The following is a 24,882-nucleotide window of genomic DNA, read 5'->3' as shown; positions in this document are numbered from 1 at the left end:
TGACAATTTCAATTTGAATGTACCATGGTCTGCTTTTATAAATAAGCTGCTGACCACAAGTTGGCTATCCTATAACTTTCAGCTCAAAGAAGTAAAATTAGTATTGCAAGAAAACATGCATTCTGGCAGCTATAGGGAAAAAAAGTAAGCGTGGAAAGTAGCAAGGAAAAGAATTGCCAAAGGGCCCAAAATTTACCTCTTTGGTTAGTGTCTATGTGAATCTAAAGCTGTCAAATTTCAATTATAGAAGAAATACAAGCAAAAGCAAAAAATTAAATTACAATAAATACTGGGTTGCAAATGGTTGGAAATATAAACTCAAAAAATTTAGCTGTTAAAATACATATACACAGACGTATGTATCTATTTACATAATGGGACAGATGTATACAGAGAAACATATTCTGGGTATGAACATTGCCTGAAACTCAGGTATTTATCACTTGCACAGACTGTTACGCAGACATTATCCGCATCTGCACAATAAATCTAAATACGCTGGTTTAACAAATTCCTACATACCAAGTAGGAAAATAATAATTCTCAAAAGAATAAGCCCTACTTCTTTTAATTCTTGTTAAAGTCATGTCTTGTCCACCTGAAAACCATAAAATGCTAACTAATGAATGCAGATAACTACACGAATGGTAATACAGTAAATGATAGCCATGAAGATTCAGGGTAAGTATGTGATGAATGCAACCTATTATCCTGTAAGGTTTTCTATTACCTAATATAATTTTCTCTATCAGAAACTGTGTCTCTAGGAATTCAAAGAAAACAAACGAAAACAGAAATCAGTAATGTATTTTATAATTAAATTATCATAAAAATATTGTGCCACGTTAAAGAAAAGGCAGATTTAAAAATTTAAATATGAGGAGAGAAAAATAATTTTCTTAATTTAAGACTGACATTTAGAACAGGGAGTTCTCCAATTTAAGTGTTTGCTTTTTATCTTAAAGCATCCTGCAGGTAACAAGGACTCCCACATTTCTTTCACATAAAAATGTATTTATCATGATAATCTAAAATCTAATCTAATATAATCTAAGGAGAAAAATTAAGAAATTGATTGCAAATCCATCACTAATTTACAAGTTAATAAATGTTTTCCAGTTAATGGTGGTAGCCAGAAAAGTTTCCTACCCTTGTGGAATAATTATTTCATTGAAACAATTCAGGTCATGCAACCAGCATTCATGACCAATACGCTGCAGTTAAGCAATACTAATGTATGAAAACGTAAGCTTAACAAATGGATAAATCATAGAGAAGGCACTTTGTATGTTAGAAAAACAGCCCCCTGAAGCAGAGATTTTTTATGTTTTTCCAAAATACCTAGAAAGGTGCCTGGCGCGTAACAGCTGTTGAACAACCAAACGAATGGGTCTTCTTTACAAAGGCTGAGGTTTTAGCACCGCTTCCAGGGCCCTCTCCCCATGCCTAAAGACACAGGAAAGCCCTGCACTGAGTGTCTGCACATCCAGGGAGCTACCTGAGCACCGGAGGTGGGCTCTCGTCCAGCCCTGCCACTAACTAGTTACAACACTTCAGGTAAGTGATGGGACCATTCGGCTACCAACTTCCCCAACTGTAAACTTTGGTGACTGTGATAAATGAAGCTTTGCAGCTGCTTCCAGTTCCATGGTTTTGCAACTATAATCCACTCGAGAATTCCTTTTAAAAGGAATTCTAAGACCACTTAAAGTATGATTTGGCGTATGCAAATTTTGCTTCCTTAAAAGAAGCAGCAACACACTTATGATGCAAAATCAGAGACACATACAGCTATGATCCTGGACCCTTTCCTACTTTAGGACAATATTTCAAGTAGCATTAGATAGAAGCAGAAGCTTTAACTATTGATAGCAAATAAAATATCTAACTTTAGAAAAAGACAGACATACATTACTTCATATTCTAATTTCTACAGATTACTTTAGCAGTCAAATCCCCATGTATGAGTTTCATCTTACTTTTGTAGTAAAGGAAGCCATCAATAAGCTACCCCCAGTCCCGGGCAACCACCCAATACCCTGTCTCTCTCCACTCACCAGGAGGACATGACCCAGTGACGTGTGTACAGACTGGGACCTGGACCCTGGGCTCCCAGGACCCTCTTACGTGGCCCAGACGCCACCTACTCAACTCCTTGACCATCAACGCAGGGTTTCTCACCATAAAAAAATCAATGGGTTCCAAATTTTCCTGAAGAATTGATTGGAATTGCGTGACTTTAGAATCTGGGAGATGGGAGGGTAAACAACCTCACCTGGGCAAGCTTACGCCTTGCTAGGTTTCTTCCCTTTTCACTGTGTAGCGTGTAGACGGGCGTATATTGTACAGAACCAGAACAAGTCCCATAATCATCCTCATTTTCCTACCCGTGAAGAAGCATACAAGTGGTTATTCTAAAATACTCATTTTAGTACTAAACTTTTTTGCTTAATAGATAAAGTATCTGATACAGATGCAAATAACAAAATAACACTTGGGGTATAAGTTTAAAAAAACCTATTTAGGAAGAAAATGCATTTTTCTATATTATGAATCAATAAATTCCAAAATAGTCTGACTCTTCTGAACAATTTCAATAAAATTTATATGAAGATCGCTCACTCTCCATTACTACAATGAAAGTTTTAAGTAGTCTCTTCCCTCCAGAGGCAGAAATTCAAAACACAACAACTGATAAAATCTGCAAAGATATTATATGTAATCAAATCGAACACACATATACATAAACGTAACTATTCACATATATGCAATATTCACAGATTCAAATACACCTTTGTAAATTAATAACATTCTTCAATTTAAAGTAGCTACTATTGGAAAGATCCTATAAAGCCCAACGATGGCATTCCTGCCTTAATTCTGCACCAAAGATCATCTTTTAAAAAAAAAAAAAAAAATTCTCAGCTTGAAGCAAGAATTTCAATTGTGATATCAAGGCAATCAACTTTATGAAAACATACATCCTGTTAAAGCACCTTTGAAGATCTCGGTAGCTCTGTGATAAAATATGCAGACAATAAAGAGATTATTCAGGGGGTGCATATAGAATGGCAGATAGTTGCCAGAGGGCTTGTTATGAAAAATACATTCTTGAACAAAGGGCTAAGCATATTTCAAAAGTCATTAGAAACATAAATCTCGTGTGATTTGTAAGGCATAAGCTTCAAACTAACGTAAGAATCAAGGTAGAATGAAAAGCAGCACAGGACGTACCTTGTGTCTCAGCTTACTCTTCACTTCCTTTATTCCCTGCTTTGCATGATTCTTTGCCTAGAAAATGATAACACCAGTTTAAGGCTCAGCGTGCTTCTATTACACTTAAGGAATAAGTACATGAGATCCCATTTGATGAAAATTACTAAGTCTTCATATTATATAAAGAAGAAATTATAATCTAAAGCTCTATTTTCAGGGACACATACCACACACTATTACACCTAAATGAGGTGGTGAAAGCATGATTAGTCTCTGTTTGCATAGGAATCATACAAAGGCTAGCAGTTAGCCTATTCTGCCTCCTAAACTATTAAAAAACACAAGAGGCCACCAGATGACTACCGCCCAGCCATAATCTGAAATTTTGACAAATGGGCAAGGAAAAGAGAAAGCACATCAGAGCAGCAGGTTATTTGGGCAAATGTCTGGACTTTAAGAAACTCAGGCTGTTTCCATCTCCTGGCTATTGTAAATAGAGCTGCAATGAACATTTTGGTACATGACTCTTTTTGAATTATGTTTTTCTCAGGGTATATGCCTAGTAGTGGGATTGCTGGGTCACATGGTACTTCTATTTGTAGTTTTTTTAAGGAACCTCCATACTGTTCTCCATAGTGGCTGTACTAATTCACATTCCCACCAGCAGTGCAAGAGTGTTCCTTTTCTCCACACCCTCTCCAGCACTTATTGTTTCTAGATTTTTTGATGATGGCCATTCTGACCAGTGTGAGATGATACCTCATTGTAGTTTTGCTTTGCATTTCTCTAATGATTAATGATGTTGAGCATTCTTTCATCTGTTTGTTGGCAATCTAAGTGTCCATCATCAGATGAATGGATAAAGAAGACGTGGCACATATATACAATGGAATATTACTCAGCCATAAAAAGAAACGAAATTGAGTTATTTGTAGTGAGGTGGATGGACCTAGAGTCTGCCATACAGAGTGAAGTCAGTCAGAAAGAGAAAGACAAATACCGTATGCTAACACATATATATGGAATCTAAGAAAAAAAAATGTCAAGAAGAACCTAGGGGTAAGACAGGAATAAAGACACAGACCTACTAGAGAATGGACTTGAGGATACGGGGAGGGGGAAGGGTAAGCTGGGACAAAGTGAGAGAGAGGCATGGACATACATACACTACCAAGCGTAAAATAGATAGCTGGTGGGAAGCAGCCGCACAGCACAGGGAGATCAGCTCGGTGCTTTGTGACCACCCAGAGGGGTGGGATAGGGAGGGTGGGAGGGAGGGAGACGCAAGAGGGAAGAGATATGGGAACATATGTATATGTATAGCTGATTCACTTTGTTATAAAGCAGAAACTGACACACCACTGTAAAGCAATTATACTCCAATAAAGATGTAAAAAAAAGAAGAAACTCAGGCAACTTTACAAAGTGCTTTTATAGGCAGACACGAGTCTTGTTGTGTCTATGTCATATACAGTTTTCCTGGAAAAAATTACAAGTCATTTAACAATCTAAAGGCTCTGTTCATGTTCCAGGGGAACCTGGCTCCAGCATCGGAGGCCGTGAGGTCCCGCTGTGCTTCCCGTGCAGCGTGAGTGAACTGAAGACCACAGGGGACTTTCAGAAAATCACAATTCCCACTGGAAATTCCCACCCACAAAAGAAGTGAAAAGAAATTCATATTTATTTTGTGTTTCCTGGGCGTTTGTGCGCTGGGTACCGAGCATGCTCCACCTCATTTAATCATCACAACGCTATGGGGTTAGTACTATTATTATTACACTTCACAAATAAGGAAAGTGACTCAGAGGGTATAAGCCTCCACAGCCTAGATTTAAATCCAGGTCCAAGTAAAACTTGTTCCCAAGAAGAAGGAGAAACTAAGGTTTTTAAAATACATCCACTGAATCTAAGCCTCACGAAAGAAACGGCACTGTGAGTCTTATTCTACAGACTCAGGTCATGCAGATGAAGCCAAGTTACTTCCAGGTAGGGTCTTCCCAAGTTCACGGAGGGGAAGAGGGACCTGTTAATATCCGAAGTACTCAGCAAGCAACTGGCATACAGTAACTGCTCAAGAAATGTTCTGAACTGAACAGTTATTTCGTTATTGTAAATGAGGCAAAACCAAAATATATGAGACACAGCAAAAGATAATCTAAAAAGCCACATAACACTAAATTATATTTCCATGGTTCTTTAGAATCAATAGAGCATTTTCGCGTGCACTATTTTAGTGGTAAAGCCACTGAATCTATTTCAAGGGGCCTATATTAATGCCTACATTCCCGTTAGGTAAAAATGCATAATTACCCCCCTCAAAAATGTTCCTGTTCTAATCTCCTCAGATTTGCATCTATCTTTACTCACATTTGGACTATATTCTAGTTTGCCTAAATATCCTCTATTCTTTCAAAACCCACCTGATTCACACTCATCGTTCAGATGCTTCTAATGCACAGAGTTGAGTGAGGTGTCAGTCATGGTCAGCCATCCTTGTGCTGATTCACTCACACGCCTGCTGTCCACCTCCCCTTCACTGACCTCTTTCAGACCATCCGGAAGGTGGGGTACAGGATCTCTCTATCCTTTTCAATTTATCAAGTGGAAACTTATCAACGAACAAGTATTCTCTGCAGAAAAGCACCCAGCAAATACGGCTTTGGCTAACAATTTAAAATGCAAAGACCTAACAAGAAAGTTGACTCAGAAAATCTTTTAGCCAAATCAAATATGTATTCACTTTGCTGTTATTTTTAGATGTATAAGAAGATATGTATGTCAACTCGACTTTTCTTTATGGCTCCTTATTAGCATGGAAAAACACAAGATAGAAAAATGTTCCAAGTATAGGACAAAATCATTATTTCCTTCAATGAATACATATTCGGTACCTCTGTAGTGCGTCCAAAGCACCGAGAGTCACACAGCAATACAAATATAAAAGCAGGGACAGCCCCTCTCTTCCTCACAGTGCCTGCCCTGCTCCAATAACCAGTACAAAGCCTAGATCATGATAGTGATTTGCTGAATGGATAAAACAGTTAAAAACATGGTTCCCAGGGTTTTAAAAAATGTATTATCTACAGAACTTCAAGGTAAATAAATCCTGTTATAACATACAAGAGAAATTGGGATTTTTGTTCATAGCAATCTGTGGCCAAAGGAGGAATTTCAGAGTTCATATTTCAGGATATGAGCAGTCTAGAAAGAAGAGTTTTAGGTACAACCATGAAGGTCACAGAATGACTTATCTACTTGCCCCAAACCTCTTGATTCATGTTCAACCTGATCACAAGACAAATGTTAAAAGTGATTAAGTATATTCTAAATACTCTTAATTCGCCTGAAATTAATTTAGGGAATAACCTTCCAAAGAGCAGAATTTTAAATTTTTGAAATGTTTTACTGTTCTGCTGAGCAGGGTTCAAAATAAAATACTGGTTAGAAGGATAAAAATTTAAATAACAAATGGGGTTTTGAACATGTTTGCTTTATCTTTGGGCTTTTATGGAAGATATGAGTGAAATTAAGGAGAAGAACACATATTTAGCAAAACTAAAATATAACCTCTCCAAGCCTGAAGGAAAATGTTGAGCATTCTCTCAGGAATCAAAATGAAGGGTACTTGACTGTGACACCTTTTTAGAATCTTAAATGTGGAAAACGAGGCTCAACATTAGTTCGATTTTTTTTACATGGCAGCTATGTGCTATTTCATTGTGAAAAATTAACATCTCTTCAAAAACTGTATATAGATCAAACCACCAGTATTAATTAGAGTGAGAAGGCGATCTACTCAGAGAGCTTTCCTAGCGAGGCTCTGAACAAAGGCAGAGGCTGACACTTCTAAGACAAAACGTCACCTCTTCTTACTTTTACTTCCTGATAAGGCTTCAGATAGTTCAGAGATTTGGTTCCGTATCTTTGAAACCACTCTGTAGATTAGCCTCGCTACTATAAAACATAACCTTTGAAACAGATTTTTTTAAACAGAAATGGTGGCTACATATATATCAAAATTGTAAGTCAGGGAAAGAACATAAGTTCTAAAGTTATCAAAACATATTATTCTATCATTAATTCAATCACATCTATTCATTACTGAGAAAGCACGTGAAGATAAATTCTTATAAAATCAAAACTAATGCCCAGAATATTTTTAGAAATACAGACTATACATATGACCTATTGAATTTTCCAAGAAAGCCTTGCTGAGTGCCAACCCACCAGCTCCTACAGGTCTCCTGTATAGATACCAGGTGCACAGACACAACAAGTGTTGAAGCAGAGGTCTGTCCACAGGTCCTGTGGAAGCACAGAAGAGCTATATAAACGCTTTTTGTGTGGCGCTGGGACTTCTTTTTTTGAAGGGAACTAATGTCTAAACTACGTCTATAGGATGAATTTAGTAGGTGGATAGAAGCCAAGAAAAGGATGTCCCAAAAGCAGCAGGAACGGCCTGTGAAGAATAAAGAGGCAGAAGAGAGTGCCCTGCATTCATGAAATGAGCAGAGCTCAGGGTCTGGAAACACCAAGGCTGGGGGTTCGGGGAGATGAGACGGGATGCAGGAGGGGCCGGCTCCTGGAGCGTCTCAGTTATCACAGCAAAGAGATTTTTAGGTTGTTAATTATTTATTTATTGTGGTTGCTGTTGGTATCATCATTATTATTTTACTACAAGCCACGGGGTATCACTGAAGAATTCCAATTTGGGAGAGTCAAAAAGTATCTTTGAGGGAAGAGAACTTGCCATATTTTTAAAAATGTTTTTCTACTTAAGCCTCAAGTGCACAACGAGAATTTAAAATATGTTGTTAAATGAAAGAATCAAATCTTTAAAAATGGCTCTTCATCATGGGCTGTTTCGATTTGAGGGCACAATTTTGCTGATAGCTTTGAAATAAAATGAAGAGCCGTTTTTAGATTATACAAAGGAAATATCCTGTCTGGACAATGATACAATTTTAATAACTGAGTTTGCTTCAGTCAATATTAACTCCAAATTTTTTTAAAAGCTTATTTAAAGGAAAATAGAAAAGATTTTGGATTTACATGTTTATCATCTAGGAAAATGTTATAAAATTTTACCAGTAGAACTTTTAAAACACCAAAGAGAACTTACAAATTTATATGCTGTTCGCACAGCGGGGGTTGCTTTAGTCATTGCTGTGTTGAGTAGTGCACCTCCTTTCTGCAAAGGAAAGACAGAAACACAGTCCTAAAAATTTCTGGCCAGATTGTTCTGAAAACGAAGCATTATTAATAGTATAGAAAAAGAGCTTTACTCACAGCTTAAAGACCTACAAAAGACCTGCAAAATTATTTCATGTTGGATGTTTTCAAGCTTTTATATATGCTACAGTAATTTCAGACAAAATGTAGACATTCTACTCTGTTCTTTTAATTGACATAATAAAATCCCTTCATCTTTGCAGTTTAGGCAGACTTGGGCAATACGACCAGTATATATTTAAAGTTTAATAAAAAAGAAATACAAGCATCTGTTCCTCTGTTTGGCAATAAAGTCTCAATCTGTGACAGAGAGTTTTATATTTTCAATAATCATATTAACAAAAGCACATTACCAGAAATAATAAAACTCCCATCAAATCCTACCACTCTGCCTAACTCCTTCTTCTGGAATATATTATAAGGTGACAGTAAAATCTTGCTTTTCAAATCAAGCCATTTATTTTGAAAACAGAAAGACAAAAGCTTTCTATTTTAAAATTTTCTTTATAAGTAGCAACAAACCATAAGCATAAAATAAAAATATTTAACATGTGAGAAAACATAGAAACATTTTGAATATTCCCAATAAACAGCATAAACATAAACAGTATACTTGAACTGAACATTTTCCCATATATGTTAGAGTGAAAGAAAAAAAAAGAAACTGTGATGGTTTATTATTACCTTGACTGTATGCACCCACTGCTGATATGACCTCGAGTTCCCTGAAATATATAAAAATAAGATGTCAGGAATATCTGATCAAAAATAAATCCATAAACCAAAATTCATCAAGAACTAGCATTTTCAGGATTTTAGTAGACAAATTTTATTTACCTGCAATATTGTAAAAGAAGCAATTCAACATAAGAACTAATAAATGCTCTAATTCTTAGGAAAATAGTAACTAGCACTTTTAAGACTACTTTTTGTTTACTCATATATGAAGATAACATGTTAAGGTATTCTATCTTCTTTCATTTTAACACAACTTTCAGAGGGAAAAAATAACCTCTCTTTCGAAATCCAAAATTCCTACATCTTTTAAACTGATTTTTTAATATTTATGTCTATGTTGTTTTGTAAAAGTTTGGCTCCTTTATACAATTAGGTTCATTTAAAACAATATTTAAAGTGTATAAGGAGTGGGAGGGAGGGAGACGCAAGAGGGAAGAGATATGGGAACATATGTATATGTATAACTGATTCACTTTGTTATAAAGCAGAAACTAACACACCATTGTAAAGCAATTATACTCCAATAAAGATGTTAAAAATTAAAAAAAAAATTGTATAAGGAAAGGAAAAAACTAGAAGGAAATTTAGAAGTGCAAAGATCCTTGAGGACCAAAAATATTCCTCTATAGTTGTCAGACATTAGTATTAATTGATAGCAAGTTTTACTTTGATGCAATTAACCTGCAGTAATGTTCTAAAAATATTCTCTAGTTGTAAACCCAAATCTGAAAAGGTACTACGCCAGGAAATATGGTAGTATCTCCTCATGGTTATCAGAAAGTTCAAATGCTGACACAACCAGTCCTAGTAAAACCAGTAATCATATATTTGGCTCCAAATATGGTAATTAATTTAATCAATAAGATGATATAAGAAGGCAAAAAAAAAAAAAAAAAAAAAAGGCAAATGCTACTCACTTCTTTTAAGAAACCCCAGCTGCAGATGGAGTTGTTGACCACAACAGAGGCTGTTACCAAAGTGCTCTGTTGGAATACGGCTGTGGCCCAGAAATAGTTGCAAATAAGCAGAAGTTCTCTAAAAAGAAAAAAAAAAAAGGAAAAAAAAAAAAAAAAAAAAAGAAAGCCACACAACTAAAGTACTGTTTTATATCAGCTGACTTTAGTTAGATTTCATCTACCTTCCTGGTTGTTTAAATGCTTCAATACTCCCACAAGAAAAAAAACAAAGGTTACTCAGAGACTGACTACCCCAGTACAAAGGATCCCTAAAGTAGACTGTGTTCTCCTCCTGTGTGTAGCTGTGGCTTTTTGACAAATGCATCACCTTGCTGTTATAACACAGAGGCAGAATGATCCTTAGCCCAAGAACTTCTTTCCAGCTGTTACCTTTGCATCCCTCATCAACATCAGGCAAAAAATTTCCAGCTCTGGATTCACTCCTATACTTAAAAATCTCTCCCTAATTTCAAAGAAATATCAAGAAACAACCCCTATTCTGAAAAACATCTCTTACTACTCAGCACTACACTGTACCTTTTCTGGAAGAAGAAATACGAGGAAAACAGTATTTTTCTAATCTTATGAAATGACTATAGCAAAATGTATCTACCTAAAATAACCTATGCATTGCTTAAAGGGCATGAGTTTCAGATAGTATACAGCCTGACCAAAATTTTTAAATTTTTATTTCCCTTGTAAAATGATGAAAAAATCCAAGTTATTCTATTAATTTATTTCTCAAGGAGATTTTATTAACAGAAAATAAACACTATGTCTTTATCCAGATTATTCACATACTTTTACTTCTCTATTAAAAATTCTCATCAGTTCATATACTTTTTACTTCTCTACTAAAAATGGTTGTGTGGAAATCACATATTTAAAACTTGGTTATTATTCATAGTATTCTGGCAAGTGTTTCAATTCATTCCCCAAAATGAAGTTAGAAAGTGGAAAGAGGGGCTTCCCTGGTGGCGCACTGGTTGAGAGTCCGCCTGCTGATGCAGGGGACACAGGTTTGTGCCCCGGTCTGGGAAGATCCCACATGCCGTGGAGCGGCTGGGCTCATGACCCGTGGCCGCTGAGCCTGCGCGTCGGGAGCCTGTGCTCCGCAACGGGAGAGGCCACAACAGTGAGAGGCCCGCGTACCGCAAAAAAAAAAAAAAAAAAAAAAAAAAAAAGAAAGTGGAAAGAGAAACACCAACTACTATATGATATAACTATTTAGCATTCTGGAACACTTGTCATTCCAGAAAATATATTTTTTAAACCTCTGAACCACAAAGAAAGTAACTATCATAAAACTTCAGGGCAGTTACAGAAAGGCCAGTTCTTGGAGAAGGTTGTGAGGAATAAAAATAGCTCATATGTATTCAGCTCTTTACAGGTTGCAAAATGTTTTTGACTGCGTTATATTACTTGAGTTGCATCTTTCTACTGTTAAATAGGCCAAGCAGGTGGTGCCACAGGCAGAGCAGTTGGATGGGAAGGAAGTAGGCTTTGCAGTCCAGTGAGTCTGTGGGTCAGGCCACTCTGCCCTTGTGAACCATGCCACTGGGACTAGGTCTGTAACCTGGCTGCTGCAACGTGTAGCACGTGACAGCACACCATCAACTTAGTTATTCTGACAAATAACTTGCCAAATGAGGAAACTGAGGTTCTGATGTGATTACCTGCCCAAGTTCACAAAGATTGCAATTGAGAAAGAATAAGAATCTAGGTATTTTAATTCTTGGTTCATTAGTCCTTCAACTTTTAAGATGGAAGGATAAATAAAATATGAGAAAAGTTAAGTTATATAGAGATTTCCTCTGAATGACTTCAAAGCGATTATATTAGAAAGGAAAGGGGGCTGCTCAAAGCTGATACCTAGAGGAGAAACAGCTGATAGTCAGAACCACCCGCAATAATAATGTGGAATCATGTGGTATAGGGACAAACAGGAAGTCCCTAAGTAACAGCTTAATAGGAAAACATGTAGTACAATTTAGGTAGATTCCCGGTAAAAAAATTTTTAAAGGCTAATTGTCTCTTTCAACTCTAGTGCTTTTAAGTCTGAAGGCTCCTATTTCCACAAAGTTTATGAGACAAGCACATTATTCTCTGATAATGTGTGTTTTTTTTAAAAAAAGGCTGTTTTTCTTCTCAAAAAATAAATCTAAATGCCCCAAAAAAAACAACCCTCAGTCTTTCTTTTAAAGTAACTGGATTATGGAAATAATAAGCATCATTGAGGAAATTCTTAACATTGTACTTGTTAAACAAGTGATTTTCTCGCATTCAAGGACAAAATATCTTTCTCACTTGTGCAAAGACTTTCTCTTCAAATATATTTGCTTAAATTCCAGTAACCTGCAGTCACTTATCAAAAAATGTAAATTGTTCTAAATTGTTCAGTGAGGCCAGAAAAATGTCACTAAAACTAATGATTACTTACCTACCACCCCTTCAAATTTCTTTGGTAACCAGTCAGTAAAAAAAGAAATAGGATTAAATCAATACAAGACTGATCAGATTATGCTGGGAAACTAATGAAGAAACCAATGCTATTAATGGAGAGTAACCACACAGTTCTATATAAAGTCAATCTGAAAATGTGTCTCCTTTTTAAAGTTCAGAAAACTGGATGTGGATTTTTAATAACTAGTCTTATTTTAAATGAAAAAAAATAGAGGTACAAACTACTAGGTACATTGTAAAATAAACAAAATACTAGGATGTAATGTACAGCACAGTATAATATACAGCCAATATCTAGTAATAACTTTAAATGGAGCATAATCTAGAAAAATACCAAATCACTATGTTATATACCTGAAACTGATATAACATTGTAACTCAATTTTTAAAAATTATGGGGGAAAAAAAACATGTTCTTAACTACTCAATATTCCTCAGTTGCTTTTTCACAGACCGATATTTGTGTTTATCTAATTGCATGCTTTGTCCTATCTGTGGTCTCTTTGATGACCTTTTAACCTCTATGATAGTCTTCCCTCTACACATTTTCTGATATTCTTTTTACTTTCCTCTTAAGATAAGGTTGAATGTTCTACAAGTCTCCCATGAAAGGGATCAGGGGTAACATGGATTTCCTTAACAGTTCTGACCACAGGGATTCACAGGACAGAGAAGCGTTTTGGAAAATCCACACCCATTCACAGCTGTTAACCACAGTTCTAGACCCAATGTGAATCTAGATGTTCTACATGTGATGTGCTGCACAGCAGCCACAGCAATTACACAGCTCCACTATACTCATATTCATTTTATCATAACCATGCATATTAGCAACAAAAATAGTATATAAACTGCCACTGTAATGGAACAGAAAGAGGAGAGATGAGATGCTTGTCTAAAATTTCCTATTTTTGCTTAAAGGAACATATGATTTTTTCTTTAGCTTCAGGGAATGTTGATTTCTCCTACAGTGATCTTTCTGAAGGTTTTATATATTAAAAAATCTTCAAAGGATATTCAAAAGAGACAGGAATTTTGCTTTTATCCATCAGAGCAGAGAAGGCTTGAGTACTGCTCTTGTTTACTGAAGGTCTTCTAATTGAGAAGATCTCTTATCATAAGAAGGCAATAGATCACAGTTATTAAAGCAGGAGCTCTGAAGCCAGGCCGTCACGTGTGACCTTGGGCAAATTATCGAGGTGGGTACCCTCATAAAAATAAGGCTACACCAAAAAAAAAACAAAAAAAAAAAAACCTACTCAAAGTCCCTCACAGGGTGCTGTGAGGGTTAAGTGAGATAATGCTTGGAGAGCTCTTACAAGAGCTTCCACCACATACTAACATTCAGTAAGTATGAACATTTATCATAATTTTTACTGTAACTATGAGAGAAACGAGCAAATTATAACAGTTTACTTTCTGAACCCCAGTTCGGTATCTCAGACGTATTCTCTCTCACAAATGTAGTCTAGATGACAAATGTTTGCAGCAGACTTCTAGGAACTATTTTTGGAACTATACATACACATATATCTCATTAGTAAGAACAATGCTAATTTTTAAAAGATTATTAGTCTTTTTATTTCAAATTCTAATGATTTTGCTTTATTTTCTTCTAAGAAGAATCTCTATGTATCTCTAAGATAATAACCTAAAATATAATAATTAAAAGAATAACATTTGACAGCCAGGCATCATTTTCTAATGTACTTTCTTGCTGTACCTACTGAAATGAATACTTGTTAAATGATGCTTTCCTTTTGGATCAGTATTGGCTCCTTAAAGTAAAATAAGAGTTCAAAACCTTTTTCATTTTAAGAAGGAACAACAAAGTGGTTGGCATTAAGTTGTACTGAAAATGCAGCAGTCTCTAAATCAGATGCTACCTGGTGATAAATATTCTTCTGTTCTTTTTTAAACAGCAGGGCCTTCCGTGAAAAAATCTGGTGACCCTCCTCCCACCAGAAAAGCCACCTACCCTCTACTCTGTTACAGAGGGTCTGTGGACCAATGGTGAAGACTACAGAATTTCACTACACAAAAGGATCATAGTTCCACCCCATTACTGTCACACGATGTCATCCTCAATCCCATATAAGATACTAGCCCCACAGGTCATAGCGATAATGAGACGGCAGGTATGTAAATGCTGAGTAGGCGCCTCAAGCAATCCGTCCACGAGCTGACAATATTTCGCTTGTCTGAGTTGAAAAGTAAAAAAGCCTTATTTTAACACAAAAGTTCCATTGAAGTTAAATTTTTATCCATAAGCTGAGGAGAGCGAGGAGCTGAACGATTCCACATTCAGCTCACTTGCTGAGTCGAGGAAACTAAGTTTTTCCCAAAGCTGAAAGCTTTCAGTGAAATGCTATGCTTACATCAGAGAAAGGTCCGTAACTGCTCAGTTCATCTGTACCTCTTATAATGAACAAATGATCTCAATGGTTTTTATATTTTTGTGGTGCAAAAGTAAATCTTATTCAAGATTAAAATTAAATTTGGGGAAGTCTGTAGATGAGGACTTATTACTCTTTGTTTTTTCACATTTTATTTCTCAATGCTAGCAACTATTTATTCACAGACAGACTAAAGGTTTTTTTCTTTCCTAAATTAAACCTACATATAAGTGGAAAAACTATTATCACACCAGGTGAAAGTGAACACACCAGGGATTATGTGTTTAGTCCATCCCAAATCTAGAACAGCAGCTGGTACACTGGAAACACCCAGCAAATACTGGCTGAAAGAATGAAGAGGATGTTTCAAGGTCTCAAGCAAAATTCTCTGCCAGAATCAGGACTACATACTGGAACATTATGTACCGAGTACCAGTCCCTAAGTCATTAACTTCCTAAGTACTGTAACACTGTCTGAATTATTTACATTTCAAACAATGTAACTGCTCAATTATATTACAGTTAATTATATTAAATAAAAATGGGGTATCACCTGTGTGTCACACATACAAAGTAAGACGCCTTCTTCCACTGCTTTAAGTGAGCACTTATTAACAAGTGTGTGACAAGTGTGAGAACATGGGACAGTAAACTGAAAAGTCTGTTCCTAATGCTGCAGGGTCTGCAAAGCAAAAAAGGGTAGACTTCTACAATGACACTCTTACTACAGAAGCAGCTGTGTTGTTCAAACCTTTCTTTCTGGACTACATTAAAATCTACTATACCAACAACAATCTCACTTCTTTAATTCTTAGTAGTAGATATCACTAGTAGTTTTCTAGTGGAGAAAACTAGTCAGGAGGCTGGAAAATACAAACTAATTGCATTTCTATGATATTCATCTCCAGTAATATTAAGAGTCTATCCAAGCAAACCACTACCAACTCATGAGACCACCTTCAGCCTTGAATAACTTACCAGGCAAAGTAACTTAATACTATAGTTCTTATAAGATTGAAAAAATGTATCTAAGATTAAATATTTAGGAGAAAATAGTTGCTTATGAAGTAGATTATATGAGACACAAGTGCAAATATCAAGATAACTGTTATTCAGAAAATGGATAATCTCACTGGAACTAGTCTTTACCTCCACAAAAGCCACCTGAAGTGATCTCTTCTTCAAATACATCAGAGAAACCCTTTCCTGCATTTAGTTTTGCCAGTCGACCATCGATAAACTGAAATTAAAAAGTGTCAAATATGTTAATTTTCATTTACTTCAAATATTTAATTTTTACTTACAACAAAAATATTAATAGCAGACACTCATATAAATTACACACATATGTGTGTACACACATACAGATACATGACAAGAAAATTCTCAAACCACTGAAATAGCAGGTACTCCGCAAATGGCAGCTTATTAGTTAAATGACAAATGTACGGCACAGACTAACTTCATTAACAAGAAACAAAACAGTGCGGCGGTAAAGGTCACAGCCTCTGTGAGGGTCTGCATGAGGCTGCTGCCAGGCGAGCCTTGGCCCGTGAGGCTGTGTCCTCTCCGCAGGCCTCAGTTTTCTCAATATCTGCCTCATGGCATTGCTGCAAACATTAAATTAAATTAACACAGACTTATTAGCACAGCCTCTGACGCAGTAAGCATTCAAGAAATGTCAAACGTTACTATTTTTGAGGTTAATATTAACTTCATCCAGTAAAATAAAACACTCATCTAAACTGTTATGTTCTAAAGCATAACAGAGCACCAGATAATTCTAACCATTTAACAACAAAATAAATAGAACTTTCACAATTCCTGGTATATGTATTGACTGAATGATCAGAACTACGGTTATGAACATGAATACTGTTCAGGTAAACGCATGCTGACTTGACTTGCCTCTGAGGTTGTTTTAAGCAGTATTTTTCAGCATTCTGAAAGAAGAGATTGGGGTGGGAAAGAGACGCTACCAAGAGCACCTGGAGATCCTTTTCAAAACAGTACCTGGAGTGTATCTCGTCCACCACCTGTTTTGCCCCATCTCTGTCCTGTTCCTACATACACAGCACAGCAGAATCTTGGGGTTTTGAAAAATATCCTTAGGTGATTATTTTGCTGACCAATCCCAGGCATAAACCAGTGATATGTTTTACACGCACATGTACTACTGGCACTTGGTTAGTTTTATATTATTAATCTGTGGCATCTGACACTTGTATCACTTACATTATGAAAAATATTATAAATGTTCTGAGGTTTCTCCACTCATAAGGACGGTGAAGTATCTTTAAGCCTCCATTGCATGAGAGGCAAAGGATAACACAAGAAAGACTTAAATGATGCTTGAACAGCAGACATGAAGATCTGGGGATTAACATAAAATGTTCATTTTCATTCTGGAATTACTTAATCCTGGCCACAATTTTTTCACCCTAGAAATTTAAAGTTTAGTTAAAATAAGGTAGCTTATATTAGTTAAAATAAGAATTTTTAAAAAAATTCTCACAGTCTGCCCTAGTGCTCTGGTTAAATGGTTAGCGGACAAAGCAACTAAGGGGAGTGGTGAGGGTACTGCTGTTCTCAGGCAGCAAGGAGAAGGCCAGGAACGGCAGGAAGTCACGTCAGCTGTAAGATTCTGAGACAGAAATGTCCCACAGACCCAAATAATGAAGAATGGCAAAGGAATCAAGAGATTCCTATTACAATGTGGTTTAACTACCTTATTACCACAGAATGGTTTTAACCAAAAATGTGGTAAAATGGGTTTAAACAGACATAGTCTAAAAGGATACAGTCCTGGGGGGACCTTCAAGATGGTGGAGGAGTAAGACATGCAGATCACCATCCTCCCCACAAATACATCAGAAATGTGTCTACATGTGGAACAACTCCTCAGAACACCTACTGAATGGTGGCAGAAGACCTCAGACCGCCCTAAAGATGCCTAAAGGCAACCTACACACAGAGGCGGGTCCAAATCCAAAGCTGAGCCCCTGGGAGCTGTGAGAACAAAGAAGAGAAAGGGAAATCTCTCCCAGCAGTCTCAGGAGCAGCGGATTAAATCTCCACAGTCAACTTGATACACCCTGCATCTGTAGAATACCTGAATAGACAACGAATCATCCCAAATTGAGGAGGTGGACTTTGGGAGCAACTGTAGACTTGGGGTCTGCTGTCTACAACTGACTTGTTTCTGATTTTTATGTTTATATTAGTTTAGTTTTTAGCGCTTGTTATCACTGGTAAATTTATTTATTGGATTTGTTGCTGTCTTCCTTTTTAAAAAATTATTATTATTGTTTATGTTAATAATTTTATTTTCCTTCCTCCCTCCCTCCCTTCCTTTCTTTCTTTTTTCTCCCTTTTCTTCTAAGCCGTGTGGCTGACAGGGTCTAGATGCTCCTGCCTGGTATCAGGCCTGAGCCTCTGAGGTGGGAGAGCCAAGTTCAGGACACTGGGCCACCAGAGACCTCCTGGACTCACATAATATCAATCGGTGAGACCTCTCCCAGAGATCTCCATCTCAACGCTAGGACCCAGCTCCACTCAACGACCAGCAAGCTACAGTGCTGAACACCCCACGCCAAACAACTAGCAAGACAGGAACACAACCCTACCCATTAGCAGAGAGGCTGTCTAAAAGCATACTGAGTTCACAGACACACCAAAACACACCACCAGACGTAGCCCTGCCCACCAGAAAGACAAGATCCAGCCTCATCCACCAGAACACAGGCACCAGTCCCCTTCACCAGGAAGCCTACACAAGCCACTGAACCAACCTCACCCACTGGGGGAAGACATCAAAAACAATGGGACCTACACACCTGCAGCCTGTGAAAAGGAGGAGACCCCAAACACAGTAAGTTAAACAAAACGAGAAGACAGAGAAGCAAACAGCAGATGAAGGAGCAAGGTAAAAACCCACCAGACTTAACAAATGCAGAGGAAACAGGCAGCCTACCTGAAAAAGAATTCAGAGTAATGGTAGTAAAGATGATCCAAAATCTTGGAAACAGAATGGAGAAAATACAAGAAAGGTTTAACAAGGACCTAGAAGAACTAAAGAGCAAACAAACAATGAAGAACAACACAATAAATGAAATTAAAAATTCTCTAAAAGGACTCAATAGCAGAATAACTGAGGCAAAAGAATGGGTAAGTGACCTGGAAGATAAAATAGGGGAAATAACTACTGCAGAGCAGAATAAAGAAAAAAAAATTAAAAGAATTGAGGACAGTCTCAGAGACCTCTGGGACAACATTAACATTCAAATTATAGGGGTCCCAGAAGAAGAAGAGAAAAAGAAAGGGTCTGAGAAAATATTTGAAGAGATTATAATTGAAAACTTCCCTAACATGGGAAAGGAAAGAGTTAATCAAGTCCAGGAAGCACAGAGAGTCCCATACAGGATAAATCCAAGGAGAAACAGGCCAAGACACGTTAATCAAACTATGAAAAATTAAATACAAAGAAAAAATATTAAGAGCAGCAAGGGAAAAGCAATAAATAACATACAAGGGAATCCCCATAAAGGTAAGAGCTGATCTTTCAGCAGAAACTCTACAAGCCAGAAGGGAATGGCAGGACATATTTAAAGTGATGAAAGGGAAAAAGCTACAACCAAGATTACTCTACCCAGCAAGGATCTCATTCAGGTTCCGTGGAGAAATTAAAAACTTTACAGGGCTTCCCTGGTGGTGCACAGGGAAATTGGCTCGGTTCTTTGTGGCTGTCTGGAGGGTGCGATGGAGGGAGACAAAGAGGGAAGAGATATGGGAACATATGTATATGTATAACTGATTCACTCTGTTATAAAGCAGAAACTAACACACCATTGTAAAGCAATTATGCCCCAATAAAGATGTTAAATAAAAAAAAAAAAAACTTTACAGACAAGCTAAAGCTAAGAGAATTCAGCACTACTAAACCAGCTTTACAACAAATGCTAAAGGAACTTCTCTAGGCAGGAAACACAAGAGAAGGAAAAGACCTACAATAACAAACCCAAAATAATTAAGAAAATGGTAATAGGAACATACATATAGATAATTACTTTAAATGTAAATGGATTAAATGCTCCAACCAAAAGACATGGACTGGCCAAATGGATACAAAAACAAGGCCCATATATATGCTCTCTACAAGAGACCCACTTCAGACCTGGGGACACATACAGACTGAAAGTGAGGGATGGAAAAAGATATTCCATGTAAATGGAAATCAAAAAAAAAGCTGGAGTAGCAATTCTCATATCAGACAAAATAGACTTTAAAATAAAGACTATCACAAGAGACAAAGAAGGACACTACATAATGATCAACGGATCAATCCAAGAAGAAGATATAACAATTGTAAATATTTATGCACCCAACATAGGAGCAACTCAATGCATAAGGCAAATGCTAACAGCCATAAAAGGGGAAACTGACAGTAATGCAATCATAGTAGGGGACTTTAACACCCCACTTTAACCAATGGACAGATCATCCAAAATGAAAATAAATTCAGAAACACAAGCTTTAAATGATACATTAAACAAGATGGACTTAATTGATATTTATAGGACACTCCATCCAAAAACAGAATAAACTTTCTTCTCAAGTGCTCATGGAACATTCTCCAGGATAGATCATAACTGGGTTCACAAATCAAGCCTTGGTAAATTTAAGAAAACTGAAATTGTATCAAGTATCTTTTCTGACCACAATGCCATGAGACTAGATATCAATTATAGGAAAAAAACTATAAAAAACACAAACACATGGAGGCTAAACAATATGCTACTAAATAACCAAGAGATCACTGAAGAAATCAAGAGGAAATCAAAAAATACCTAGAAACAAATGACAATGAAAACACAACGACCCAAAACCTATGGGATGCAGCAAAAGCAGTCCTAAGAGGGAAGTTCATAGCAATACAATCCTACCTCAAGAAATAAGAAAGAGCTCAATAAACAACCTAACCTTACACCTAAAGCAATTAGAGAAAGAACAAAAAAAACCCCAAGTTAGCAGAAGGAAAGAAATCATAAAGATCAGATCAGAAATAAATGAAAAAGAAATGAAGGAAACAATAGCAAAGATCAATAAAACTAAAAGCTGATTCTTTGAGAAGATAAACAAAATAGATAAACCATTAGCCAGACTCATCAAGAAAAAAAGGGAGAAGACTCAAATCAACAGAATCAGAAATGAAAAAGGAGAAGTAACAACTGACACTGCAGAAATACAAAGGATCATGAGAGATGACTACAAGCAATTATACGCCAATAAAATGGACAACCTGGAAGAAATGGACAAATTCTTAGAATAGCACCACCTTCCGAGACTGAACCAGGAAGAAATGAAAATATAAACAGACCAATCACAAGCACTGAAATTGAAACTGTGATTAAAAATCTTCCAAGAAACAAAAGCCCAGGACCAGATGGCTTCACAGGCGAATTCCATCAAACATTTAGAGAAGAGCTAAGACCTATCCTTCTCAAACTCTTCCAAAATATAGCAGAGGGAGGGACACTCCCAAACACATTCTACGAGGCCACCATCACCCTAATACCACAACCAGACAAAGATGTCACAAAAAAGGAAAACTACAGGCCAACATCGCTGATGAACAGACACAAAAATCCTCAACAAAATACTAGCAAACAGAATCCAACAGCACATTAAAAGGATTGTACACCATGATCAAGTGGGATTTATCCCAGGAATGCGAGGATTCTTCAGTATATGCAAATCAATCAATGTGATACACAATGTTAACAAACTGAAGGATAAAAACCATATGATCATCTCAAAAGATGCAGAAAAAGCTTTCGTCAAAATTGAACACCCATTATGATAAAAATTCTCCAGAAAGTAGGCATAGAGAGAACTTACCTCAACATAATAAAGGCCACATACGACAAACCCACAGCCAACATCGTTCCTAATGGTGAAAAACTGAAACCATTTCCTCTAAGATCAGGAAATAGACAAGGTTGCCCACTCTCACCACTATTATTCGGCATAGTTTTGGAAGTTTTACCCACAGCAATTAGAGAAGAAAAAGAAATAAAAGGAATCCAAATTGGAAAAGAAGTAAAGCTGTCACTGTTTGAAGATGACATTATAATATACACAGAGAATCCTAAAGATGCTACCAGAAAACTACACTACAGCTAATCAATGAATTTGGTAAAGCAGCAGGATACAAAATTAATGCACAGAAATCTTCGTATTGCTATATACTAAAGACAAAAAATCCTAAAGAGAAATTAAGGAAATACTCCCATTTACCATTGCCACAAAAAGAATAAAATACCTAGGGATAAACCTTCCTAAGAAGACAAAAGACTTGTATGCAGAAAACTATAAGACATTGATGAAAGAAACTAAAGATGATACAGACAGCTGGCGAGATATACCATGTTCTTGGACTGGAAGAATCAACATTGTGAATATGACTATATTATCCATAGCAATCTACAGATTCAATGCAATCCCTATCAAACTACCAATGGCATTTGTCACAGAACTAGAACAAAAAATTTCACAATTTGTATGAAAACACAAAAGACCCTGAATAGCCAGAGCAATCTTGAAAAAGAACAACGTAGCTGGAGGAATCAGGATCCCTGACTTCAGACTATACTACAAAGCTACAGTAATCAAGACAGTATGGTACTGGCACAAAAACAGAAATATAGATCAATCGAACAGGAAAGAAAGCCAGAGATAAACCCACACACCTATGGTCACCTTATCTTTGAAAAAGGAGGTAAGAATATATAATGGAGAAAAGACAGCCTCTTCAATAAGTGGTGCTGGGAAAACTGGACAGCTACATGTAAAAGAATGAAATTAGAACACTTCCTAACACCATACACAAAAATAAACTCAAAATGAATTAAAGACGTAAATGTAAGGCAAGACACTATAGAACTCTTAGAGGAAAACACAGGCAGAACACTCCATGACATAAATTACAGCAGGATCCTTGTTGACCCACCTCCTAGAGAAATGGAAATAAAAACAAAAGTAAACAAATGGGACCTAATGAAACTTAAAAACTTTTGCAGAGCAAAGGAGACCATAAACAAGATGAAAAGACAACCCTCAGAGTGGGAGAAAATATTTGCAAACGAAGCAACCGACAAAGGACTAATCTCCAAAATATACAAGCAGCTCATGCAGCTCAATATCAAAAATCAAACAACCCAATCCAAAAATGGGCAGAAGACGTGAATAGACATTTCTCCAAATAAGATATATGCATGGCCAAGAAACATATGAAAGGATACTCAACATCACTAATCATTGGAGAAATGCAAATCAAAACTACAATGAGGTATCACCTCACACCAGTCAGAATGGCCATCATCAAAAAATCTACAAACAATAAACGCTGGAGAGGCTATGGAGAGAAGGGAACCCTCTTGCACTGTTGGTGGGAATGTAAATTGATACAGCCACTATGGAGAACAGTATGGAGGCTCCTTCAAAAACTACAAATAGAACTACCACATGACTCAGCAATCCCACTACTGAGCATATACCCTGAGAAAACCATAATTCACCAGCTCTGTGTTGAGCCTTCCCCCATGGGGAATCTGCCCCATAGCCATCTGCAGCCCCTGCCATTCTTGTTGGCAGATAAAAAAAAAAAAGTTCTGGGGCTTCCCTGGGGGCGGAGTGGTTGGGAGCCTACCTGCCGATGCAGGGGACACGGGTTCGTGTCCCGGTCTGGGAAGATCCCACATGCCGCGGAGCGGCTGGGCCCGTGAGCCATGGCCGCTGTGTTTGCGTGTCTGGTGTCTGTGCTCCACAATGGGAGAGGCCACAACAGTGAGAGGCCCGCGTACCAGAAAAAAAAAAAAAAGAGTCATGTACCACAATGTTCATTACAGCTCTAATAACAAAAGCCAGGACATGGAAGCAACCTAAGTGTCCACTGACAGATGAATGGATAAAGAAGATGTGGCACATATATACAATGGAATATTACTCAGCCATAAAAAGAAATGAACTTGAGTTATTTGTAGTGAGGTGGATGGACCTCGAGTCTGTCATACAGAGTGAAGTAAGTCAGAAAGTGAAAGACAAATACTGTATGCTAACACATATATATGGAATCTAAAAAAAAAAAAGTGGTTCTGATGAACCTATGGGCCGGACAGGAATAAAGGTGCAGACAAAGAGAATGGACTTGAGGACACGGGGAGGGAGAAGGGATAGCTGGGACGAAGTGAGAGAGTGGCATGGACATACATACACTACCAAATGTAAAATAGCTAGCTAGTGGGAAGCAGCCGCATAGCACAGGGAGATCAACTCGGTGCTTTGTGACCCCCTAGAGGGGTGGGAAGGTGAGGTGGGAAGGTAGGGTGGGAGGGAGACGCAAGAGAGAGGGGATATGGCGATATATGTATATGTATAGCTGATTCACTTGGTTATACAGAAGAAACTAACACAACATTGTAAAGCAATTATACTCCAATAAAGATGTTAAAAATTAAAAAAAAAGAAAGAAAAAGGATCCGGTCCTGGCTTTTTCGTTAGAGTATGAGTTGCTCTCATAAAAATTAGAACTGAGGGCAGGGGCCGCAGATTATCCATTTTTACAGCCACGTTATGCTTGGCACAGAGAAGGTTCTGATAGAACAAATGAAAATGAATGTGGAGTTTGGAGTCTGAAAGCCCTCCCTCACACTCTGCCACTTATTAGCTTTATAATCTCAGGCAACTTGCCATCTCTGGGACTCTGTTTCCCCTTGTATAAAATGGGAAGAATAATACATAAATACCTTATGGGGTTTTGTAAGAGTTAACTAAAAATAACGTGAAGTGCCTATATTGTAGACACAGAATAAATGTTAAATAAT

The 24,882-nt window shown here is 37.1% G+C and overlaps 1 protein-coding gene across 1 annotated transcript in view; it reads right to left on the bottom strand.

Annotated features, from left to right (window-relative positions):
* Window positions 1-24,882, bottom strand: part of DENND1B (DENN domain containing 1B) — a 253,493-nt gene that overhangs the window by 34,784 nt on the left and 193,827 nt on the right. The window contains exons 15-19 of the mRNA XM_007459659.1: window positions 16,151-16,241; window positions 9,133-9,173; window positions 8,339-8,407; window positions 3,235-3,291; window positions 2,268-2,383 (exon numbers count right to left, since the gene is read on the bottom strand). Coding sequence (XP_007459721.1) covers window positions 2,268-2,383; window positions 3,235-3,291; window positions 8,339-8,407; window positions 9,133-9,173; window positions 16,151-16,241 — 374 coding nt within the window. The remainder of the gene's footprint in view (window positions 1-2,267; window positions 2,384-3,234; window positions 3,292-8,338; window positions 8,408-9,132; window positions 9,174-16,150; window positions 16,242-24,882) is intronic.

This window comes from Lipotes vexillifer, unplaced genomic scaffold (genome assembly GCF_000442215.2).
Source record: "Lipotes vexillifer unplaced genomic scaffold, Lipotes_vexillifer_v1.1 scaffold830, whole genome shotgun sequence".
NCBI lineage: Eukaryota > Metazoa > Chordata > Mammalia > Artiodactyla > Lipotidae > Lipotes > Lipotes vexillifer.
The sequence above is the reverse complement of the archived record's forward strand: the minus strand, read 5'-3'. Positions and strand labels throughout refer to the sequence as shown.